Source organism: Salmo salar, chromosome ssa24 (assembly GCF_905237065.1).
Source record: "Salmo salar chromosome ssa24, Ssal_v3.1, whole genome shotgun sequence".
Lineage (NCBI taxonomy): Eukaryota > Metazoa > Chordata > Actinopteri > Salmoniformes > Salmonidae > Salmo > Salmo salar.
Window position 1 is genome coordinate 46220019 of NC_059465.1, and position 25627 is coordinate 46245645.

At 43.2% G+C, this 25627-nt stretch overlaps 1 protein-coding gene across 1 annotated transcript in view; it reads right to left on the bottom strand.

Annotated features, from left to right (window-relative positions):
• LOC106585968 (Golgi phosphoprotein 3) overlaps window positions 1-23951 on the bottom strand; it is a 36416-nt gene extending 12465 nt beyond the window's left edge. The window contains exons 1-3 of the mRNA XM_045706722.1: window positions 23309-23951; window positions 8712-8843; window positions 5453-5567 (exon numbers count right to left, since the gene is read on the bottom strand). Of these exons, the coding sequence (XP_045562678.1) occupies window positions 5453-5567; window positions 8712-8843; window positions 23309-23530 (469 nt within the window). The 5' untranslated portion in view covers window positions 23531-23951. The remainder of the gene's footprint in view (window positions 1-5452; window positions 5568-8711; window positions 8844-23308) is intronic.
• Window positions 23952-25627: the final 1676 nt, after the last annotated feature.

Here is a 25627-nt window from a genome sequence, read left to right on the forward strand (position 1 = left end):
AACTCACTAAGCTGTGTTACTGATGCCGTCTGTGGTAACAAGGCTGCCTGATGCTAGGCTACGCTGCCGCCTCTACACTCTAACCGCTAGGCTACCTGCCGCCTCCTCTACACTCTAACCGCTAGGCTACCTGCCGCCTCTACACTCTAACCGCTAGGCTACCTGCCGCCTCTACACTCTAACCGCTAGGCTACCTGCCGCCTCTACACTCTAACCGCTAGGCTACCCTGCCGCCTCTACACTCTAACCGCTAGGCTACCCTGCCGCCTCTACACTCTAACCGCTAGGCTACCCTGCCGCCTCTACACTCTAACCGCTAGGCTACCCTGCCGCCTCTACACTCTAACCGCTAGGCTACCTGCCGCCTCTACACTCTAACCGCTAGGCTACCTGCCGCCTCTACACTCTAACCGCTAGGCTACCTGCCGCCTCTACACTCTAACCGCTAGGCTACCTGCCGCCTCTACACTCTAACCGCTAGGCTACCTGCCGCCTCTACACTCTAACCGCTAGGCTACCTGCCGCCTCTACACTCTAACCGCTAGGCTACCTGCCGCCTCTACACTCTAACCGCTAGGCTACCCTGCCGCCTCTACACTCTAACCGCTAGGCTACCCTGCCGCCTCTACACTCTAACCGCTAGGCTACCCTGCCGCCTCTACACTCTAACCGCTAGGCTACCCTGCCGCCTCTACACTCTAACCGCTAGGCTACCCTGCCGCCTCTACACTCTAACCGCTAGGCTACCCTGCCGCCTCTACACTCTAACCGCTAGGCTACCCTGCCGCCTCTACACTCTAACCGCTAGGCTACCCTGCCGCCTCTACACTCTAACCGCTAGGCTACCCTGCCGCCTCTACACTCTAACCGCTAGGCTACCCTGCCGCCTCTACACTCTAACCGCTAGGCTACCCTGCCGCCTCTACACTCTAACCGCTAGGCTACCCTGCCGCCTCTACACTCTAACCGCTAGGCTACCCTGCCGCCTCTACACTCTAACCGCTAGGCTACCCTGCCGCCTCTACACTCTAACCGCTAGGCTACCCTGCCGCCTCTACACTCTAACCGCTAGGCTACCCTGCCGCCTCTACACTCTAACCGCTAGGCTACCCTGCCGCCTCTACACTCTAACCGCTAGGCTACCCTGCCGCCTCTACACTCTAACCGCTAGGCTACCCTGCCGCCTCTACACTCTAACCGCTAGGCTACGCTGCCGCCTCTACACTCTAACCGCTAGGCTACCCTGCCGCCTCTACACTAACCGCTAGGCTACCCTGCCGCCTCTACACTCTAACCGCTAGGCTACCCTGCCGCCTCTACACTCTAACCGCTAGGCTACCTGCCGCCTCTACACTCTAACCGCTAGGCTACCTGCCGCCTCTACACTCTAACCGCTAGGCTACCTGCCGCCTCTACACTCTAACCGCTAGGCTACCTGCCGCCCTTCCACTCTAACCACTAGGCTACCTGCCTCCCCTCCACTCTAACCACTAGGCTACCTGCCACCTCTACACTCTAACCACTAGTCTACCTGCCACCTCTACACTCTAACCACTAGGCTACCTGCCACCTCTACACTCTAACCACTAGGCTACCTGCCTCCCCTCCACTCTAACCACTAGGCTACCTGCCTCCCCTCCACTCTAACCACTAGGCTACCTGCCTCCCCTCCACTCTAACCACTAGGCTACCTGCCTCCCCTCCACTCTAACCACTAGGCTACCTGCCTCCCCTCCACTCTAACCACTAGGCTACCTGCCTCCCCTCCACTCTAACCACTAGGCTACCTGCCACCTCTACACTCTAACCACTAGGCTACCTCTCCTCTACTTGGGAGTATAATCAGAGAAGATGTAAATAATGATTAATATTAACAACAGATAGAAAACACTGCATTCAGCTTCTACTTCTCCTTTTCAGAATGGTGCTGTAATAAGTACACAACACAAATGGATCCAATACCACCGTAATAACTAAAACAACCGTAATAACTAAAACAACCGTAATAACTAAAACAACCGTAATAACAAAAACAACCGTAATAACTAAAACAACTGTAATAACTAAAACAACTGTAATAACTAAAACAACTGTAATAACAAAAACAACCGTAATAACTAAAACAACCGTAATGACTAAACAACCGTAATAACTAAAACAACCGTAATAACTAAAACAACCGTAATAACTTAAACAACCATAATAACTAACAACTGTAATAACTAAAACAACCGTAATAACTAAAACAACTGTAATAACTAAAACAACCGTAATAACTTAAACAACCATAATAACTAAACAACCATAATAACTAACAACCGTAATAACTAAAACAACTTATGTTCCCCAGCATGAAAACAAAATGTCGATCAAACAGAAGGGTAACTAACAAAGACTCACTAACAACAAGTGGGATTTTAGGAGGGGTTCTGAAAAGACACTCATAGGGGTGGGTGTACACTGAAAGAAAAGGACCTAAAAAATACCCACCAGGAACGTCCACTACATTTACCCAAGAAAAGGCTCACGAAATAAAAACACAAAACCCTCACACAACTTATATAAAAGACAGGAAGCAAACCAAAAATGGTAGAGCAAAGAGAAAAACAGGGAAGATCAGATAAAAGGATTTATATCTAATAGGTAGAGATAAAGTAAAAAGGTGTTAATCGTCCACATCTTTGAAGACAACTTGGTCTTTAAGTATTACCAGCCAGTAAACACCATGTTGATATTGGAGAAAATGCGACAATTTAAATTGATCCATGTTGTGAAATGGAAGTTCTGTTGGTTGTGAGCAAAACTTGTCCAACAAAAATATAGGATATATTTATTGTCTTAAAGGGGAAGGTGTTACAGGCTTTGTTTTTTGTTTTTAAAATAATACAAATGTAATAACAAAAAAAAAACACATATATCCAATACAACTACTACCAATACAATCACAGTCAGAATCACAAACACCCATACTGCCCCCTAATGGCTGAAACCCCACCTCTTTAAGGAATACCTGGGATAGGACTGATTGGTGGCTGAAACCCCACCTCTTTAAGGAATACCTGGGATAGGACTGATTGGTGGCTGAAACCCCACCTCTTTAAGGAATACCTGGGATAGGACTGATTGGTGGCTGAAACCCCACCTCTTTAAGGAATACCTGGGATAGGACTGATTGGTGGCTGAAACCCCACCTCTTTAAGGAATACCTGGGATAGGACTGATTGGTGGCTGAAACCCCACCTCTTTAAGGAATACCTGGGATAGGACTGATTGGTGGCTGAAACCCCACCTCTTTAAGGAATACCTGGGATAGGACTGATTGGTGGCTGAAACCCCACCTCTTTAAGGAATACCTGGGATAGGACTGATTGGTGGCTGAAACCCCACCTCTTTAAGGAATACCTGGGATAGGACTGATTGGTGGCTGAAACCCCACCTCTTTAAGGAATACCTGGGATAGGATAAAGTAATCCTTCTAACCCCCCCTTAAAAGATGTAGATGCACTATTGTAAAGTGGTTGTTCCACTGGATATTATAGGTGAATGGACCAATTTATAAGTCGCTCTGGATAAGAGCGTCTGCTAAATGACTTAAATGTAAATGTAGTAGTAAACCTCTGATTGGCTGAGACCACTCTGTTAACAGTAAACCTCTGATTGGCTGAGCCCACTCTGTTAGCAGTAAATCTCTGATTGGTTGAGACCACTCTGTTAGCAGTAAACCTCTGATTGGCTGAGACCACTCTGTTAGCAGTAAACCTCTGATTGGCTGAGACCACTCTGTTAGCAGTAAACCTCTGATTGGCTGAAACCACTCTGTTAACAGTAAACCTCTGATTGTCTGAAACCACTCTGTTAACAGTAAACCTCTGATTGGCTGAGACCACTCTGTTAACAGTAAACCTCTGATTGGCTGAGACCACTCTGTTAACAGTAAACCTCTGATTGGCTGAGACCACTCTGTTAACAGTAAACCTCTGGGGGCTGAGACCACTCTGTTAACACTAAACCTCTGATTGGCTGAGACCACTCTGTTAACAGTAAACCTCTGATTGGTTGAGCCACTCTGTTAGCAGTAAACCTCTGATTGGTTGAGACAACTCTGTTAGCAGTAAACCTCTGATTGGCTGAGACCACTCTGTTAGCAGTAAACCTCTGATTGGCTGAGACCACTCTGTTAACAGTAAACCTCTGATTGGCTGAGACCACTCTGTTAACAGTAAACCTCTGATTGGTTGCTGAGACCACTCTGTTAACAGTAAACCTCTGATTGGTTGCTGAGACCACTCTGTTAACAGTAAACCTCTGATTGGTGGCTGAGACCACTCTGTTAACAGTAAACCTCTGATTGGCTGAGACCACTCTGTTAACAGTAAACCTCTGATTGGTGGCTGAGACCACTCTGTTAGCAGTAAACCTCTGATTGGTTGCTGAGACCACTCTGTTAACAGTAAACCTCTGATTGGCTGAGACCACTCTGTTAACAGTAAACCTCTGATTGGTGGCTGAGACCACTCTGTTAACAGTAAACCTCTGGTGGCTGAGCCCACTCTGTTAGTAGTAAACCTCTGATTGGCTGAGACCACTCTGTTAACAGTAAACCTCTGATTGGCTGAGACCACTCTGTTAGTAGTAAACCTCTGATTGGCTGAGACCACTCTGTTAACAGTAAACCTCTGATTGGCTGAGACCACTCTGTTAGCAGTAAACCTCTGATTGGTTGAGACCACTCTGTTAACAGTAAACCTCTGATTGGTTGAGACCACTCTGTTAGTAGTAAACCTCTGATTGGCTGAGACCACTCTGTTAACAGTAAACCTCTGATTGGCTGAGACCACTCTGTTAGCAGTAAACCTCTGATTGGTTGAGACCACTCTGTTAGCAGTAAACCTCTGATTGGTTGAGACCACTCTGTTAGCAGTAAACCTCTGATTGGCTGAGACCACTCTGTTAACAGTAAACCTCTGATTAGCTGAGACCACTCTGTTAGCAGTAAACCTCTGATTGGTTGAGACCACTCTGTTAACAGTAAACCTCTGATTGGCTGAGACCACTCTGTTAACAGTAAACCTCTGGTGGCTGAGACCACTCTGTTAACAGTAAACCTCTGATTGGCTGAGACCACTCTGTTAGCAGTAAACCTCTGATTGGCTGAGACCACTCTGTTAACAGTAAACCTCTGATTGGCTGAGACCACTCTGTTAACAGTAAACCTCTGGTGGCTGAGACCACTCTGTTAACAGTAAACCTCTGATTGGCTGAGACCACTCTGTTAACAGTAAACCTCTGATTGGCTGAGACCACTCTGTTAACAGTAAACCTCTGATTGGCTGAGACCACTCTGTTAGCAGTAAACCTCTGATTGGCTGAGACCACTCTGTTAGCAGTAAACCTCTGATTGGCTGAGCCCACTCTGTTAGCAGTAAACCTCTGGTTGGCTGAGACCACTCACCGCTGAGCAGCTCGATCCAGCTCTGCACCGTCTCTGAGGGCTGGGTCTCCTTCACGTGTTTCAGAGCCTCGTCCAATAGCACGTCTCCCGTCGGAGCGTCTGACTTACAGATCACCTAGGAGACACCAATACAACGAGACAGAATGAAAACACAACCTGTACTGCCACTCAATGACCTATAGATCCGCTAGAGATGAGACAACCACACAGTCAGAACACAACTTCTAGACTAAATACAAGTCAGAATCAGCAGGAGAATACTTTCTTGTCCATTGTCTTTTTATTGTATTTCTTTTGTTGCCAAGGGAAGCCAGTGAGCATCTGGCCTCACTTGACAACAAACAAAAAAACGAGCAAAAATGTTGCTAATCAGCTTTGAGCTAAACTGAGCAAGCTCAAATGATTGGTCGTCCTGGTGGGGGGAGGGGGAAAAAAAAAAGGTGTGTCAATGGAAGCTAGCTTGGATTTGGCTTCTCTCCTATCAAATTGTTTTCAGAGCATACATCACTGGATTTGGCTTCTCTCCTATCAAATTGTTTTCGAGAGCATACATCACTGGATTTGGCTTCTCTCCTATCAAATTGTTTTCAGAGCATACATCACTGGATTTGGCTTCTCTCCTATCAAATTGTTTCGGAGAGCATACATCACTAACAGAAACATGAAAGAGAGAATGGCATTGGCATCACTCTACATGTTTTTTTTCTTCTTCTACTTGCACGAAGGAACGCACACACAAACAGAAATCAGAACCATAGACAGCCAGATCATATTTAGCTTATGTCGACAGGACTAAATAGTTTTTTTGGTATCTTTTAGTTGTCACGTTGATGCTGAAATGGTGCTGGAATAGTGGAGGCAGCTCCTGTTGTCTTTGCGACTTGCGGTAACTCTCATTGGTTTTAAATCAATAGTTGTTTAGTGGTTCAAAAATAAAAATAAAAATATCACCAGGTGGTTCGAAACTGCTCTTCACTTCAGGAACCGTGCAGGTCGGGAGACAGAATCCACTGCAAAGTCCAGCAGTGCGTCTAGTGGTGTGTGTCATAAAGAGGAAAGTCAGGAATTGTTTCTCTTTGTAACAAAGACAAAACTGCGCCAAGGGCGTAAAAAGGACGTTTAAACACGCTTTCTTCGGCTGCCGAGTGGCGCAGCGGTCTAAGACACTGGCATCTCGGTGCAAGAGGCGTCACTACAGTCCCTGGTTCGATTCCAGGCTGTATCACATCCGGCCGAGTCCCATAGGGCGCCTTACAATTTTGGCCCAGTGTCGTCCGGGGTTTGGCCGTCATTGGAAATAAGAATGTCTTTTTAACTGACTCGTCTAGTTAAATAAAATATAAAAATATATCTTGATATTGGTTGATATTACTTGAATATCTTTCTTCTGATTTTCCTGTCATTAAAAGAGGGTTTAATGGTGATTTTACTGTAGCATACAGAGTGTGTAAAGGAACCAAGGTCATGTCTGTACCGTACAGGCTACGTTCTTCATCATGGGGAATGAAGGATAACAACAAAAAAACGTCCTGTGAACAAGTCTCAGGTTTTGCTATGCTGAATCCTTACAATCAACGAGGCGGTACCAATGGCACTATCCATCTCCCTATAAATTAGAGGCCTTTACTAGCCAGAAACTAGAATCAAGTTCTTTAAGGCAAGGCCACATCCATGGGACAAAATGATCCCATCTCCTTGGAAACCCAAAACTCAGATCGAGGAAGCATTATCCAACTCAGACAGAAGAATCATCCGAGAGGAACTTGGCCGAGGAACACTCTGTTCACTCACGACGACCCGCTGGGTTATATATATATATCTTTCCCTAAGAGGACCAGAACATTCCACTGCACCTTAAGTGCCTTAAACTTTATATCTTTGGACTGAACAGATTTGAGGACTCGAGTCTGAGAAATAAAGAGAACAGGTCCCCTCTGCCATCTCTCAACAACTCGTGGGCTCCGACGCGTGAGCTCCGACGAAGGAAAAAAAAAAAAAGCTTCTTCGGGCTGCAAACCCAGCTGTCAGAAACACTGATCTTTCCCCCGTTTCATCTTTGTCAAATCAGAAAAACCCAACTGAACCAAATGACAAATCAGCTGTAAATACATCACTGCATTTGATTTCCCTTTGGGTGACGCTGTGTCTGTGTGAAAGTGGTGGCAGACGCTGATTACTGTAAGACCGTTAGTTGGATTGACATATCAATAACCAATATTGTCCTGTGCACTGTCCACAGAGGGTGTTAACCTGTAACCCGGGCCTGTTAACCCCTGATTAGGGAACTTTTAGTGTCACAGACTGTGAAGTTTTACTGATGTAGTAGTCTCTCAACACTTCTCCTGTTCTCACGAAAAATTTTTTTTATAAATTCTCCAAAGTCTTGTTAACGTGTTGCCTGTACTCTGCCTGTCAATAGGCTACATCAAACTATTCAATTGATTTGTAGAGTTCCCCACGTCAGCGATTGTACCCCATTCCATCGGGTCTGTTTAGACAACTGTATCTTTCTCATTTTCAATCTTTTAGTCTTAGTAATAAAAGTTTTGAATTCAAATCCGTTGTTGTTGCATTGAAGTCCTTCACGAACGATTGGACTCTCCCAGGTCTGAGAGCTCGACGGCCACTCAGAATGAGAATGTAGTAAATTGACTGTTGTTGATAGAGGATTAAAAATGGTATAACAGGTTAATGGTAAGTACTGATAGGAGTTCATTCAAAGGGGTCTCTCTCTCTATATCAAAACCCTTAAATGATGCCCCTCTGAGATTCATTTGAATTAGGAAACCAAATTAATTAAGTAAGAGCAATTTAAATCAGTAAATGGCTCAGTTGGTAGAGCATGGTGTGTGCAACGCCAGGGTTGTGGGTTCGATTCCCACGGGGGGGGCCAGTACAAAAAATGCATGAAATGAAATGTATGCATTCACTACTGTAAGTCGCTCTGGATAAGAGTGTCTGCTAAATGACTCAAATGTAAACGTAATATCCAGAGCCAAAGTCACTGGCAACACACACATTTTTTATGTTTACCTTTATTTAACCAGGCAAGTCAGTTAAGAACAAATTCTTATTTTCAATGACGGTCTAGGAACAGTGGGTTAAAACTGCCCTGCTCAGGGGGCAGAACGACAGATTTTATACCTTGTCAGTTCGGGGATTCGATCTTGCAACCTTCCGGTTACTTAGTCCAACGCTCTGTAACCACTAGGCTACGTTGCCGCCACTTAAGAGAGGTCTGTTGATCAAGATTCCCTACCTTCCTGGCGAGTAGGCTTTTCCTCCTCATGCCGCAGGCCTCCAGCTGTAGTCGTCCTCTGATAGCCAGCTCTATGAGCATGCAGCCACGCAGCCCCGACGAGATGCAGTCATTCCAGAACGACGTGTAGCCCTGAGAGAGGACGACAGGGGGTGAGTGGGTGGGTGGGTGTGAGGAAGCTGCAACACAGGCCTGAGAGAGGAGGACAGGGTGTGTGTGTGTGGGTGGGTGGGAGGAAGCTGCAACACAGGCCTGAGAGAGGAGGACAGGGTGTGTGTGTGTGGGTGGGTGGGAGGAAGCTGCAACACAGGCCTGAGAGAGGACGACAGGGGGTGAGTGGGTGGGTGGGTGTGAGGAAGCTGCAACACAGGCCTGAGAGAGGAGGACAGGGTGTGTGTGTGTGGGTGGGTGGGAGGAAGCTGCAACACAGGCCTGAGAGAGGAGGACAGGGTGTGTGTGTGTGGGTGGGTGGGAGGAAGCTGCAACACAGGCCTGAGAGAGGACGACAGGGGGTGAGTGGGTGGGTGGGTGTGAGGAAGCTGCAACACAGGCCTGAGAGAGGAGGACAGGGTGTGTGTGTGTGGGTGGGTGGGAGGAAGCTGCAACACAGGCCTGAGAGAGGAGGACAGGGTGTGTGTGTGTGGGTGGGTGGGAGGAAGCTGCAACACAGGCCTGAGAGAGGAGGACAGGGTGTGTGTGTGTGCGCGCGAGTGAGCATGCAGATCACCGAGCCGTCCTGTAGCCTTCACTCTCTGAACAGATAGGATCACAGTGGTCAGCCTGCTGTCTTAGGAGACTAATGCCCGTGTGACTGCTGACTGTGACCCCTGATATGACCCCAGATGTGACCCCAGTGTGACCCCACTGTGACCCCTGATATGACCCCAGATGTGACCCCACTGTGACCCCTGATGTGACCCCACGGTGACCCCTGATGTGACCCCACGGTGACCCCTGATATGACCCCAGATGTGACCCCAGATGTGACCCCACGGTGACCCCTCTATGAGTGTAGGGCTGTGGCGGTAATCACATTTTGTCAGTCGGTTATTGTCTGACTGCCGGTTTCAAGGTAATTAACCGTTAATTACCAAACACGTTTAGTATCTCCAGGCCTCCTCACATAGAAGCTTCTGGAACGTCGACGTTTTAACAAGTTTAATAAATCAATTTAATATAAACCCATAACAATAAACCCATTATTTATTTTAAGGTAGGTGTAAAGAAAGAACGATATGAGGAAAACGTAGTTCAGATTTCAGAATATAAATTGGTCCTAATTACTTGAACGTTATCTAGCTACGCTCTTTGCCATAGGCTGTAGGCTTGTTCATTTAGCAGACAAGATATCCTATTCAAATACGAATTCACTAATTCTAGGCTAACTCTGTAAGCCGCCACGCGCAATCAATGAACCAACAGCATCAACAAGACGTGTGGATAGAACGTGCAGCGTAACATAAGGTAATCAGTCCATCCAGTATACATAATAACAGTCTACACTCAACAACAAAAAAATTTCAAAAAAAAGGCAATTACTAGAATTTGTTTAATTTTAGAATATAGGCTAGATCAATGAAAATCAGTTATTTTTGTTTTTCAGCGGTGCTTAATATGCAGTAGGCTATGTATAACCAACGGAATAATAATGATTTAATATCCTTTTCTTTCCCACCCGTCATATGCATAAGCTGTAATATGCGTTGGAATGTTTTTTTTGAATTTAATCATCATCGTAGTCAAGTATTGTCCATTTCATTGTTAGTCTTTTAAAACAACATCCACAATGACAATATTTTCCCACTCGGTTTCAACCTGTTGCTGAACCTTCTTTCTTCCTTTAAATTGATCATCACAGCGAGGTGAGTTCTAAAAGAACAATACCTGTTTTGATAAGCATATGATATGAATTTCCATTACATCGATGTCAGAGTGGTTAAAAAGACAACGTAGCCCAGAGTCCCAGGCCATTAGGACCTAACGGAGGGACAATAGAGCCCTGAGTACCAGGCCATTAGGACCTAACGGAGGGACAATAGAGCCCTGAGTACCAGGCCATTAGGACCTGACGGAGGGACAATAGAGCCCTGAGTACCAGGCCATTAGGACCTGATGGAGGGACAATAGAGCCCTGAGTACCAGGCCATTAGGACCTGATGGAGGGACAATAGAGCCCTGAGTACCAGGCCATTAGGACCTGACGGAGGGACAATAGAGCCCTGAGTACCAGGCCATTAGGACCTGACGGAGGGACAATAGAGCCCTGAGTACCAGGCCATTAGGACCTAACGGAGGGACAATAGAGCCCTGAGTACCAGGCCATTAGGACCTAACGGAGGGACAATAGAGCCCTGAGTACCAGGCCATTAGGACCTGATGGAGGGACAATAGAGCCCTGAGTACCAGGCCATTAGGACCTGATGGAGGGACAATAGAGCCCTGAGTACCAGGCCATTAGGACCTGATGGAGGGACAATAGAGCCCTGAGTACCAGGCCATTAGGACCTGATGGAGGGACAATAGAGCCCTGAGTACCAGGCCATTAGGACCTGATGGAGGGACAATAGAGCCTTGAGTACCAGGCCATTAGGACCTGATGGAGGGACAATAGAGCCCTGAGTACCAGGCCATTAGGACCTGATGGAGGGACAATAGAGCCCTGAGTACCAGGCCATTAGGACCTGATGGAGGGACAATAGAGCCCTGAGTACCAGGCCATTAGGACCTGATGGAGGGACAATAGAGCCCTGAGTACCAGGCCATTAGTGAGTTGAATACTACCAAGGCATGTCCTGAGTGCATAAGAGGAGATTACCGTGACTCAACGGCCACATGGAATTTTAACTGCGGCCATGACTCATGACCGCTGGTTATGGCGGTAATACGGTCACCACAACGGCCCTATATAACGGTTTGAAAGCAACAACACATAACAGATTGTAACACCACTAGGCTATCTAGGTCTGGAGTCTGGACTGAAGCCAATCCTACAGTCAAGTCAGAACACAGTACCTCTTCCACATATGGGCCTACGGTCAAGTCAGAACACAGTACCTCTTCCACATATGGGCCTACGGTCAAGTCAGAACACAGTACCTCTTCCACATATGGGCCTACGGTCAAGTCAGAACACAGTACCTCTTCCACATATGGGCCTACGGTCAAGTCAGAACACAGTACCTCTTCCACATATGGGCCTACGGTCAAGTCAGAACACAGTACCTCTTCCACATATGGGCCTACGGTCAAGTCAGAACACAGTACAGCTCTTACAGAATGAGCTGAGTCTCTTTAGCCTCCTCCCAGTTAAGAGGTTCAGCACACTTCCTGCCAGAGGGGTGGGTTCAGCACACTTCCTGCCAGAGGGGTGGGTTCAGCACACTTCCTGCCAGAGGGGTGGGTTCAGCACCTCCTGCCAGAGAGGTGGGTTCAGCAGGAAACTGAGGGCCCAGAATATTTTATACAATGTTGCTGGCTGTATCAGGATTGAAAAAAGCAAGGGGCCTAGATAGCAGCCCTGGGGAATTCCTGATTCTACCTGGATTATGTTGGAGAGGCTTCCATTAAAGAACACCCTCTGTGTTCTGTTAGACAGGTAACTCTTTATCCACATTATAGCAGGTGGTTTAAAGCCATTATAGCAGGGGGTGTAAAGCCATTATAGCAGGGGGTGTAAAGCCATTATAGCAGGGGGTGTAAAGCCATTATAGCAGGGGGTTTAAAGCCATTATAGCAGGGGGTGTAAAGCCATTATAGCAGGGGGTTTAAAGCCATTATAGCAGGGGGTGTAAAGTCATTATAGCAGGGGGTGTAAAGTCATTATAGCAGGGGGTGTAAAGTCATTATAGCACGGGGTGTAAAGCCATAACGCATACGTTTTACCAGCAGCAGACTATGATCGATAATGTCAAAAGCCGCACTGAAGTCTAACACAACAGCCCCCACAATAACTTTTATAAATTTCTCTCAGCCAATCATCAGTCATTTGTGTAAGTGGTGTGCTTGTTGAGTGTCCTTCCCTATAAGCGTGCTGAAAGTCTGTTGTTCATTTGTTAACTGTAAAATAGCATTGTATCTGGACAAACAGAATTTTCCCCCCAGAAGTTTACTAAGGGTTGGTGACAGGCTGATTGGTCGGCTATTTGAGCCAGTAAAGGGGGCTTTACTATTCTTGGGTAGTGGAATGACTTTAGCTTCCCTCCAGGCCTGAGGGGACACACTTTCTAGTAGGCTTAAATTGAAGATGTGGCAAATAGGAGTGGCAATATGGTCTGCTATTATCCTCAGTAATTTTCCATCCAGATTGTCAAACCCCGGTGGCTTGTTATTGTTGATAGACAACCATTTTTTTCACCTCTTCCACACTCACTTTACAGAATTCAGAATTACGATGCTTGTCTTTCATAATTTGATCAGTTATACTTGGATGTGTAGCGTCAGCGTTTGTTGCTGGCATGTCTAAGTTTGCTAATCTTGCCAATAAAAAAAAGATTAATGTAGTTGGAAATATCAGTGGGTTTTGTGGTGAGCCGTCTTGAGTCAATGAATGATAGAGCAGAGTTTGACTTTTTTTACTCAAAGTTTCATAGAAGGTGCTACAAAGCTTTTTTACTATCATTCTTTATAGAATTTATTTTTTTGCTTCATAGTGTAGTTGTTACTTCTTTTTATTCAGTTTATTCACATGATTTCTCAAATTTATCGTACGTTTGCCAATCGGTTGTTCAGACAGACTTATTTGCCTCATCCCTCTCAAATCATAAAATTGTTCAATTTCTTTTTTTTTGGCAATTTTCTTAAAATGGGTGCATGCTTATTAATAACTGTGACAAGCAACTTCACCTTTAAATCCTATAATTTTCTCATTTAAAAATGTTTGTTTGGTTATTAAGGCCATTTTCTGTGAATTAATTTAATATATATTACTTATTCCAGTCTTATACCATTCTCATTTTCAAAGTGGACACATTGTTTGCAAAGCGCACAACCTATGCATACACTTGTGAGAAACAAGTTTCGGTTTATTTCATTCCATTCCATTCGTGAGTTGTATTTTTAAAATGTTGTCATGGTCTTTCGTTTGGAGCACTCCTGTCAACAATGGACATAAAGCCCACACCGATAAGACTTACGTAGTGTCATCTGGATATGTCTGCAAACAAAAAATTCAACCTTCACCTTTCTGCTACCATTTCTGTCAAACCGTCTACGCAGACAGTTTTAAGGCATTCGTTTGATAAATCCAAATCCAATAAATCCACGCTGTCGGCGTGATCGAGGCGTAAAGACACGTACCCGATTACACATAGAAGGCGACCTATAAAGCTACCTCGCCTGCACGCAAATGTAGGCATATAAATGTGCCCATTTGGGGATCTGATCGTGTTTCTGATTGGCTTAAAACACCATTTAATGAGCTGTGGAGTTTCTCAAAGTAATGTTTTCTTCACCTCAAAAAACAGCCAGCAAAAATAGTGAGAGTTTTAAGAGTCTGTTTTTACATCCATTGAGAACAACAACAGTAGCTCCTCAATGCATTTGGAAAATATTTCCAGCTCTCTCCCTTTCAATAACCACTCAGTGTGAAAGGGAACAATGTCATGCTCTGATCCCTTGCGCAAATAGACTACAGCTGTGTCTGTCCCGAGCTCACTGGTGCAGGAAACTGTGGGCCCAGAATATTCCCGAGCTCACTGGTGCAGGAAACTGTGGGCCCAGAATATTCCCGAGCTCACTGGTGCAGGAAACTGTGGGCCCAGAATATTCCCGAGCTCACTGTTGCAGGACACTGTGGGCCCAGAATATTCCCGAGAACACTGTTGCAGGAAACTGTGGGCCCAGAATATTTTATACAATGTTGCAAGTTTACTAGCATGACCTTCAGGGCAGACCCAAATGAATAGTTGATACAATGTTTCCATCTGAGAAAGGTTACAGACTCCATGTGTAGCCTATTACAGCGCGGCTTATAACAGCGCAGCCTATTACACCGCGGCCTACTACAGCGTGGCCCATAACAGCGTGGCCTATTACAGCGTGGCCTATTACAGCGCGGCCTATTACAGCGCGGCCTATTACAGCGTAGCCTATTACCGGCAACTTCAGGAGAGTAGCAGCTGAATCTACGAAAGCCAGAAGGAGTGGGTCAGGTCTTGATCTCTGGTTTCCTCGAGTCATGTGTGTCTTATTTCATCACAAAGTGCGCTTAAAGCATCAGACAAGCTTAATGCCTATATTGTTGATTTTATTAAAAACAAGTTAAAAACAAAATTGACCAAGAACTGACGACTTTCGGTCGACTAAGATTTTTTTTTAGCCAGGGACAGCCCTAGTGTGTTGACTTTGATCGGGTAGGTGTGCCTGGTCTGTTTAATGAACAAAATAACGAAATATTCATTTCATTTGGATGGCGCAGCCATGGCTGTACAGACTCGTAAACATAGGCCTTAATAAAACTCTAAATATGCTATTCTATTATATATTTTTTAATTAAATACATTAAATCTTATGTTTCTTAGGACCTACCGAAACAAATTACTAATGGATTTATTTTTCATGCTGTATCTTGAAATGGATTTATTAAAATAGACCCCAACCACTACCACCACGCAGGCATGCATACGGGATGTGTAAAAGGTGTGTGCAGGCAAGAACTTGGTAAAAATGGGCCTGTTTGTAAAGGGGGGTCATATAAACGGAAAAATGTGACAGCAGTACAGTACAAAGCTTGCATTTTCACCTCACAAAATGTAGTGGAATTACACATCCTTTTGACTTCAGATTGGTGACGTTGGTATAAAAGTTTATACTAACATCACAATGGACATAAGATTGATTGCTTATTAAAACGTAAATATATTTGGGTTTTTTTTTTTGTACCATTGATTTTCGTCACACATAGAACCACTTGGAACGTAGAGTTAATGAAATGGCACGGAAAATCGTCTCTCTATAAAAGTAAATTAAAAGCCACACAGCAATACATGGATTTGACAAGCAAACTATTACTTAAAATAGCAGCCAAACTAGTCACTGTTGATAAACTATATGTCGCGTTGTGATTCGTTTAAGTTAATGAACAGGGGGCAAAACGTGGATTGTTACCTTTTCCCTGATGACAGCCCCCCCCCCCCCAAAAAAAAATCAACATGCCTAAATATAGATATAAGCCTAATGTAAATTCTCATCAAACCAACCATATATAGGTTATTCCACATTCCTGTGTAGACTGAATAAATAGGGTTAGTTTAAACAGCGCTACACCACAAAAGTTTGCCCCCTGTTCTATTGATTTCAGTGTGACATCGATGGAAGTGATTAACAAACAACAACTAAATATTGCATTACATTTACTTGAATCCAAACGCAACACTTCAAAGGCTATGTAGCTAGCTGTTTTCTGCAGGTTGTGCTCTAACCAGGGACGTAGTGTTAGTTTTAACAGCTTGTACAACCCGATTTCCCCCCCCCCCCCCTTACAATCGATATCATCGATTTATTGTCACTTTTCAAAACAACAGGGTTTTTCTTGCATGTGTTGGTTCTAAGGTGCAAGCTTAAATATGATTACTATTGTTGCACATGTATGTGTAGATACACTATGTTTAGGTTCTCAATAAACAAACTGTTTGTGCATATTGGTTACTGATTCGGACATATTAAAACGGTATTTGAATTGGGCTATTGATCAAAATGTCTTGTCAACAGGAAGCATCATTTCCAACTTAAATTTATAGGAATATACATTTATTCAACATTAATTTCCAATGGTATTGTACTTATTAAGTAAGTAAAAACTGTCAGAATGAGTCCAGTCCAAAAACGTGCTGCGATTAATTTATTTGTAAGACATAGTTAGCAGAAATGACCAAAACGGGTTTGCCCTGTATATAACAAGCCGAGCAACACACACACACACACCATCATAGTACGGAAAACGCCTGAGCTGGAGCTTTGAAGCTAAATGAAACTGGTTAACTTTAGAAAACCCGGAGTAAATCTAGCTTCCTTCGTATTATACCCCTTAAGTGAAACTGGTTAACTTTAGAAAACCCGGGGTAAATCTAGCTTCCTTCGTATTATACCCCTTAAGTGAAACTGGTTAACTTTAGAAAACCCGGAGTAAATCTAGCTTCCTTCGTATTATACCCCTTAAGTGAAACTGGTTAACTTTAGAAAACCCGGGGTAAATCTAGCTTCCTTCGTATTATACCCCTTAAGTGAAACTGGTTAACTTTAGAAAACCCGGGGTAAATCTAGCTTCCTTCGTATTATACCCCTTAAGTGAAACTGGTTAACTTTAGAAAACCGGAGTAAATCTAGCTTCCTTCGTATTATACCCCTTAAGTGAAACTGGTTAACTTTACAAAACCCGGAGTAAATCTAGCTTCCTTCGTATTATACCCCTTAAGTGAAACTGGTTAACTTTAGAAAACCCGGAGTAAATCTAGCTTCCTTTGTATTATACCCCTTAAGTGAAACTGGTTAACTTTAGAAAACCCGGAGTAAATCTAGCTTCCTTCGTATTATACCCCTTAAGTGAAACTGGTTAACTTTAGAAAACCCGGAGTAAATCTAGCTTCCTTCGTATTATACCCCTTAAGTGAAACTGGTTAACTTTAGAAAACCCGGAGTAAATCTAGCTTCCTTCGTATTATACCCCTTAAGTGAAACTGGTTAACTTTAGAAAACCCGGGGTAAATCTAGCTTCCTTCGTATTATACCCCTTAAGTGAAACTGGTTAACTTTAGAAAACCCGGGGTAAATCTAGCTTCCTTCGTATTATACCCCTTAAGTGAAACTGGTTAACTTTAGAAAACCCGGAGTAAATCTAGCTTCCTTCGAATTATACCCCTTAAGTGAAACTGGTTAACTTTAGAAAACCCGGGGTAAATCTAGCTTCCTTTGTATTATACCCCTTAAGTGAAACTGGTTAACTTTAGAAAACCCGGGGTAAATCTAGCTTCCTTTGTATTATACCCCTTAAGTGAAACTGGTTAACTTTAGAAAACCCGGGGTAAATCTAGCTTCCTTTGTATTATACCCCTTAAGTGAAACTGGTTAACTTTAGAAAACCCGGAGTAAATCTAGCTTCCTTCGTATTATACCCCTTAAGTGAAACTGGTTAACTTTACAAAACCCGGAGTAAATCTAGCTTCCTTCGTATTATACCCCTTAAGTGAAACTGGTTAACTTTAGAAAACCCGGGTAAATCTAGCTTCCTTCGTATTATACCCCTTAAGTGAAACTGGTTAACTTTAGAAAACCGGAGTAAATCTAGCTTCCTTCGTATTATACCCCTTAAGTGAAACTGGTTAACTTTAGAAAACCCGGGGTAAATCTAGCTTCCTTCGTATTATACCCCTTAAGTGAAACTGGTTAACTTTAGAAAACCCGGGGTAAATCTAGCTTCCTTCGTATTATACCCCTTAAGTGAAACTGGTTAACTTTAGAAAACCCGGAGTAAATCTAGCTTCCTTCGTATTATACCCCTTAAGTGAAACTGGTTAACTTTAGAAAACCCGGGGTAAATCTAGCTTCCTTTGTATTATACCCCTTAAGTGAAACTGGTTAACTTTAGAAAACCCGGGGTAAATCTAGCTTCCTTTGTATTATACCCCTTAAGTGAAACTGGTTAACTTTAGAAAACCCGGGGTAAATCTAGCTTCCTTTGTATTATACCCCTTAAGTGAAACTGGTTAACTTTAGAAAACCCGGAGTAAATCTAGCTTCCTTCGTATTATACCCCTTAAGTGAAACTGGTTAACTTTACAAAACCCGGAGTAAATCTAGCTTCCTTCGTATTATACCCCTTAAGTGAAACTGGTTAACTTTAGAAAACCCGGGGTAAATCTAGCTTCCTTTGTATTATACCCCTTAAGTGAAACTGGTTAACTTTAGAAAACCCGGGGTAAATCTAGCTTCCTTTGTATTATACCCCTTAAGTGAAACTGGTTAACTTTAGAAAACCCGGAGTAAATCTAGCTTCCTTCGTATTATACCCCTTAAGTGAAACTGGTTAACTTTACAAAATCCGGAGTAAATCTAGCTTCCTTCGTATTATACCCCTTAAGTGAAACTGGTTAACTTTAGAAAACCCGGAGTAAATCTAGCTTCCTTTGTATTATACCCCTTAAGTGAAACTGGTTAACTTTAGAAAACCCGGAGTAAATCTAGCTTCCTTCGTATTATACCCCTTAAGTGAAACTGGTTAACTTTAGAAAACCCGGGGTAAATCTAGCTTCCTTTGTATTATACCCCTTAAGTGAAACTGGTTAACTTTAGAAAACCCGGGGTAAATCTAGCTTCCTTTGTATTATACCCCTTAAGTGAAACTGGTTAACTTTACAAAACCCGGAGTAAATCTAGCTTCCTTCGTATTATACCCCTTAAGTGAAACTGGTTAACTTTACAAAACCCGGAGTAAATCTAGCTTCCTTCGTATTATACCCCTTAAGTGAAACTGGTTAACTTTAGAAAACCCGGAGTAAATCTAGCTTCCTTTGTATTATACCCCTTAAGTGAAACTGGTTAACTTTAGAAAACCCGGAGTAAATCTAGCTTCCTTCGTATTATACCCCTTAAGTGAAACTGGTTAACTTTAGAAAACCCGGAGTAAATCTAGCTTCCTTCGTATTATACCCCTTAAGTGAAACTGGTTAACTTTAGAAAACCCGGAGTAAATCTAGCTTCCTTCGTATTATACCCCTTAAGTGAAACTGGTTAACTTTAGAAAACCCGGGGTAAATCTAGCTTCCTTCGTATTATACCCCTTAAGTGAAACTGGTTAACTTTAGAAAACCCGGGGTAAATCTAGCTTCCTTCGTATTATACCCCTTAAGTGAAACTGGTTAACTTTAGAAAACCCGGAGTAAATCTAGCTTCCTTCGTATTATACCCCTTAAGTGAAACTGGTTAACTTTAGAAAACCCGGAGTAAATCTAGCTTCCTTCGTATTATACCCCTTAAGTGAAACTGGTTAACTTTAGAAAACCGGGGTAAATCTAGCTTCCTTTGTATTATACCCCTTAAGTGAAACTGGTTAACTTTAGAAAACCCGGGGTAAATCTAGCTTCCTTTGTATTATACCCCTTAAGTGAAACTGGTTAACTTTAGAAAACCCGGGGTAAATCTAGCTTCCTTTGTATTATACCCCTTAAGTGAAACTGGTTAACTTTACAAAACCCGGAGTAAATCTAGCTTCCTTCGTATTATACCCCTTAAGTGAAACTGGTTAACTTTACAAAACCCGGAGTAAATCTAGCTTCCTTCGTATTATACCCCTTAAGTGAAACTGGTTAACTTTAGAAAACCCGGGGTAAATCTAGCTTCCTTTGTATTATACCCCTTAAGTGAAACTGGTTAACTTTAGAAAACCCGGGGTAAATCTAGCTTCCTTTGTATTATACCCCTTAAGTGAAACTGGTTAACTTTAGAAAACCCGGAGTAAATCTAGCTTCCTTCGTATTATACCCCTTAAGTGAAACTGGTTAACTTTACAAAATCCGGAGTAAATCTAGCTTCCTTCGTATTATACCCCTTAAGTGAAACTGGTTAACTTTAGAAAACCCGGAGTAAATCTAGCTTCCTTTGTATTATACCCCTTAAGTGAAACTGGTTAACTTTAGAAAACCCGGAGTAAATCTAGCTTCCTTCGTATTATACCCCTTAAGTGAAACTGGTTAACTTTAGAAAACCCGGGGTAAATCTAGCTTCCTTTGTATTATACCCCTTAAGTGAAACTGGTTAACTTTAGAAAACCCGGGGTAAATCTAGCTTCCTTTGTATTATACCCCTTAAGTGAAACTGGTTAACTTTAGAAAACCCGGAGTAAATCTAGCTTCCTTCGTATTATACCCCTTAAGTGAAACTGGTTAACTTTACAAAACCCGGAGTAAATCTAGCTTCCTTCGTATTATACCCCTTAAGTGAAACTGGTTAACTTTAGAAAACCCGGAGTAAATCTAGCTTCCTTCGTATTATACCCCTTAAGTGAAACTGGTTAACTTTAGAAAACCCGGAGTAAATCTAGCTTCCTTCGTATTATACCCCTTAAGTGAAACTGGTTAACTTTAGAAAACCCGGAGTAAATCTAGCTTCCTTCGTATTATACCCCTTAAGTGAAACTGGTTAACTTTAGAAAACCCGGAGTAAATCTAGCTTCCTTCGTATTATACCCCTTAAGTGAAACTGGTTAACTTTAGAAAACCCGGGGTAAATCTAGCTTCCTTCGTATTATACCCCTTAAGTGAAACTGGTTAACTTTAGAAAACCCGGGGTAAATCTAGCTTCCTTCGTATTATACCCCTTAAGTGAAACTGGTTAACTTTAGAAAACCCGGAGTAAATCTAGCTTCCTTCGTATTATACCCCTTAAGTGAAACTGGTTAACTTTAGAAAACCCGGGGTAAATCTAGCTTCCTTTGTATTATACCCCTTAAGTGAAACTGGTTAACTTTAGAAAACCCGGGGTAAATCTAGCTTCCTTTGTATTATACCCCTTAAGTGAAACTGGTTAACTTTAGAAAACCCGGGGTAAATCTAGCTTCCTTTGTATTATACCCCTTAAGTGAAACTGGTTAACTTTAGAAAACCCGGAGTAAATCTAGCTTCCTTCGTATTATACCCCTTAAGTGAAACTGGTTAACTTTAGAAAACCCGGGGTAAATCTAGCTTCCTTCGTATTATACCCCTTAAGTGAAACTGGTTAACTTTAGAAAACCCGGGGTAAATCTAGCTTCCTTCGTATTATACCCCTTAAGTGAAACTGGTTAACTTTAGAAAACCCGGGGTAAATCTAGCTTCCTTCGTATTATACCCCTTAAGTGAAACTGGTTAACTTTAGAAAACCCGGAGTAAATCTAGCTTCCTTCGTATTATACCCCTTAAGTGAAACTGGTTAACTTTAGAAAACCCGGGGTAAATCTAGCTTCCTTCGTATTATACCCCTTAAGTGAAACTGGTTAACTTTAGAAAACCCGGAGTAAATCTAGCTTCCTTCGTATTATACCCCTTAAGTGAAACTGGTTAACTTTACAAAACCCGGAGTAAATCTAGCTTCCTTCGTATTATACCCCTTAAGTGAAACTGGTTAACTTTAGAAAACCCGGAGTAAATCTAGCTTCCTTCGTATTATACCCCTTAAGTGAAACTGGTTAACTTTAGAAAACCCGGAGTAAATCTAGCTTCCTTCGTATTATACCCCTTAAGTGAAACTGGTTAACTTTAGAAAACCCGGGGTAAATCTAGCTTCCTTCGTATTATACCCCTTAAGTGAAACTGGTTAACTTTAGAAAACCCGGGGTAAATCTAGCTTCCTTCGTATTATACCCCTTAAGTGAAACTGGTTAACTTTAGAAAACCCGGAGTAAATCTAGCTTCCTTCGTATTATACCCCTTAAGTGAAACTGGTTAACTTTAGAAAACCCGGGGTAAATCTAGCTTCCTTTGTATTATACCCCTTAAGTGAAACTGGTTAACTTTAGAAAACCCGGGGTAAATCTAGCTTCCTTCGTATTATACCCCTTAAGTGAAACTGGTTAACTTTAGAAAACCCGGGGTAAATCTAGCTTCCTTCGTATTATACCCCTTAAGTGAAACTGGTTAACTTTACAAAACCCGGAGTAAATCTAGCTTCCTTCGTATTATACCCCTTAAGTGAAACTGGTTAACTTTACAAAACCCGGAGTAAATCTAGCTTCCTTCGTATTATACCCCTTAAGTGAAACTGGTTAACTTTAGAAAACCCGGGGTAAATCTAGCTTCCTTCGTATTATACCCCTTAAGTGAAACTGGTTAACTTTAGAAAACCCGGGGTAAATCTAGCTTCCTTCGTATTATACCCCTTAAGTGAAACTGGTTAACTTTAGAAAACCCGGAGTAAATCTAGCTTCCTTCGTATTATACCCCTTAAGTGAAACTGGTTAACTTTACAAAACCCGGAGTAAATCTAGCTTCCTTCGTATTATACCCCTTAAGTGAAACTGGTTAACTTTACAAAACCCGGAGTAAATCTAGCTTCCTTCGTATTATACCCCTTAAGTGAAACTGGTTAACTTTAGAAAACCCGGAGTAAATCTAGCTTCCTTCGTATTATACCCCTTAAGTGAAACTGGTTAACTTTACAAAACCCGGAGTAAATCTAGCTTCCTTCGTATTATACCCCTTAAGTGAAACTGGTTAACTTTACAAAACCCGGAGTAAATCTAGCTTCCTTCGTATTATACCCCTCAGGGTTACTACTTACTGTAGCTAGTTAACGTTAGCATTCATTCAATGTTGACAAAAATGAAGATAGCAACCGTTGCTAACGTTAGCGAATTTTATGAAATCTTTTGAGTAGCGTTAACTTAACGTTACCTAACCAGCTAAATACTATAATATGGTTTTAGTTGTAAAATAATATAATACATGTCTTTATAAGTTATAACGTTAGCATTCATTCGATGTTGACAAAAATGAAGATAGCAACCGTTGCTAACGTTAGCGAATCTTACGAGATCTTTTGAGTAGCGTTAACTTAACGTTACCTAACCAGCTAAATACAATAATGTGATTTTAGTTGTAAAATAATATAATACATGTATTTTTAAGTTATACCTCTCGGTCCTTTAATCCCAAGAGTAACACTTCTTCCATCAATGTGAGTCGAGTTTCTTTACAGTCTCCTTTATCCTCCACCTCCTCTTCTTCTTCTTCTGCTCCGCGGCGGGTCTCGAAATCCTCATCCCCGGACCCTCTGTCCTTGTCGGCGGCAGAAGTACGAGAGGCCTCGGTCCGCCTCTGGACTAGGCCGGAGCTCCGCTGTGTCAGGGAAGTCATATTTACAAGTTAAAAAAAAGACGAAACCCCTTTTCGCCTCGGGATTCTCACTGACCGATATTATAAACCACTTAAATTTGTCCGACACATACAACTACGGATGACTGTTTTAACCCTGGTTTTAATTATACTACAACGAAAGTAGCGACACATAGAAGCAATATTTCCGTTTTCCTCCTCTTCCACTGGTAGTTCTTCCAATATGGCGGCAGGTGATAACGAGAACAGTGAATGTGGCGCTTGAGTTGACCTAGAGCAGGTATTCCCAAACTGGGGTAGGCAATACCGTCGGGAGTACGACAAAATGTGATTCACATTTACCAAAAAAAAAAAAAGTTATTCTGCTTCCACGATCACATCCATTGCTAGCATTATTAATTCTACATTTGTTGCTAGCCCAACTAGAATGGACACTGACAGATGTGAACCTGATGCAGCGGAAGAGCTACTGGCCCCCCTTACCCGGGAGAGCACCGAACAACAGACCTAAGTCCTCCACAATAGTATGGGGGTTTGTCTATTCTAGCCACTCTGTAGCTCACCATATAAGACGATTCTAGCCCCTTCTTATTAATGGGATCTGTTGCTTTTATACATGTCTTACTACTCGAAAGTCGTCTTAATTCTCGCTCAAAAAAACTCCCGTGGCTTATTTTTCAAATTGGCATGTTTTGTTTCTAAATGTCTGTGCAAGAGTGAAGGTTTCATCGAGTTGTGAGATAGTACTTTTGCACATATAACACACTGTGGCCGAGGAAAAGCACTACTCCCAATATAAGTGAACCCCCAAATCAATGTCGTTCTCATCATATTTGAGTGGCTAGGACAGACAAACCCCATACTATTGTGGAGGACTTAATTCCTCCTTCTGCCGCGGACATGGCTGGGAGAAAAGGTAAAAAAACGATACAGACAATGCCTTCATCAAACAACACTGTTTCACGATGCATTAGTGACGTGTCAGGAGATGTTTTGAAACAATTACTGCTTCACATACAAGCCAGTGAATTATATGGTTACAGCTGGATGAGTCAACAGACGTGGCGGGCCTGGCACAGCTCCTGGTATATGTCCGTTATGTTGATGGGGTGTTAATTAAGGAAGACATCCTCTTCAGCAAACCACTGGAAACCAGGACAACAGGAGAGGATATTTTTAAAGTACTGGACAGCTTTGTGACACATGGACTTTGGTGGTCAAGATGTGTTGGTATCTGTACTGATGGAGCAAAAGCCATGACAGGGAGACATAGTGGAGTGGTAACGCACGTGTGTAAGCAGTTGCTCCCGACGCCACTTGGGTCCACTGCAGCATCCACCGAGAGGCTCTTGCTGCCAAGGGAATGACAGACAGCTTGAAAGACGTTTTGGACACTACAGTGAAAATGGTTAACTTTGTTAAAGCAAGGCCCCTGAACTCTCGTGTATTTTATTCACTATGTGTCACGATTCCCACCGACGGTGGCGCCCCCTCCTGCTCGGGTGGCGCTCGGCGGTCGTCGTCACCGGCCTATTAGCTGCCACCGATTCCCTTTTGGAGAACGACAGGGTGTTGTCCAGGGTCACGCCAAGGCTCTTAGCACTCTGGGAGGAGGACACAAGGGAGTTGTCAACCGTGATGGCGAGATCATGGAACGGGCAGTCCTTCCCCGGGAGGAAGAGCAGCTCCGTCTTGCCGAGGTTCAGCTTGAGGTGGTGATCCGTCATCCACACTGATATGTCTGCCAGACATGCAGAGATGCGATTCGCCACCTGGTTGTCAGAAGGGGGAAAGGAGAAGATTAATTGTGTGTCATCTGCATAGCAATGATATGAGAGACCATGTGAGGATATGACAGGGCCAAGTGACTTGGTGTATAGCGAGAATAGGAGTGGGCCAAGAACAGAGCCCTGGGGGACACCAGTGGTGAGAGCACGTGGTGCGGAGACAGATTCTCGCCACGCCACCTGGTAGGAGCGACCTGTCAGGTAGGACGCAATCCAAGCGTGCGCGGTGCCGGAGATGCCCAGCTCGGAGAGGGTGGAGAGGAGGATCTGATGGTTCACGGTATCAAAGGCAGCAGATAGGTCTAGAAGGATGAGAGCAGAGGAGAGAGAG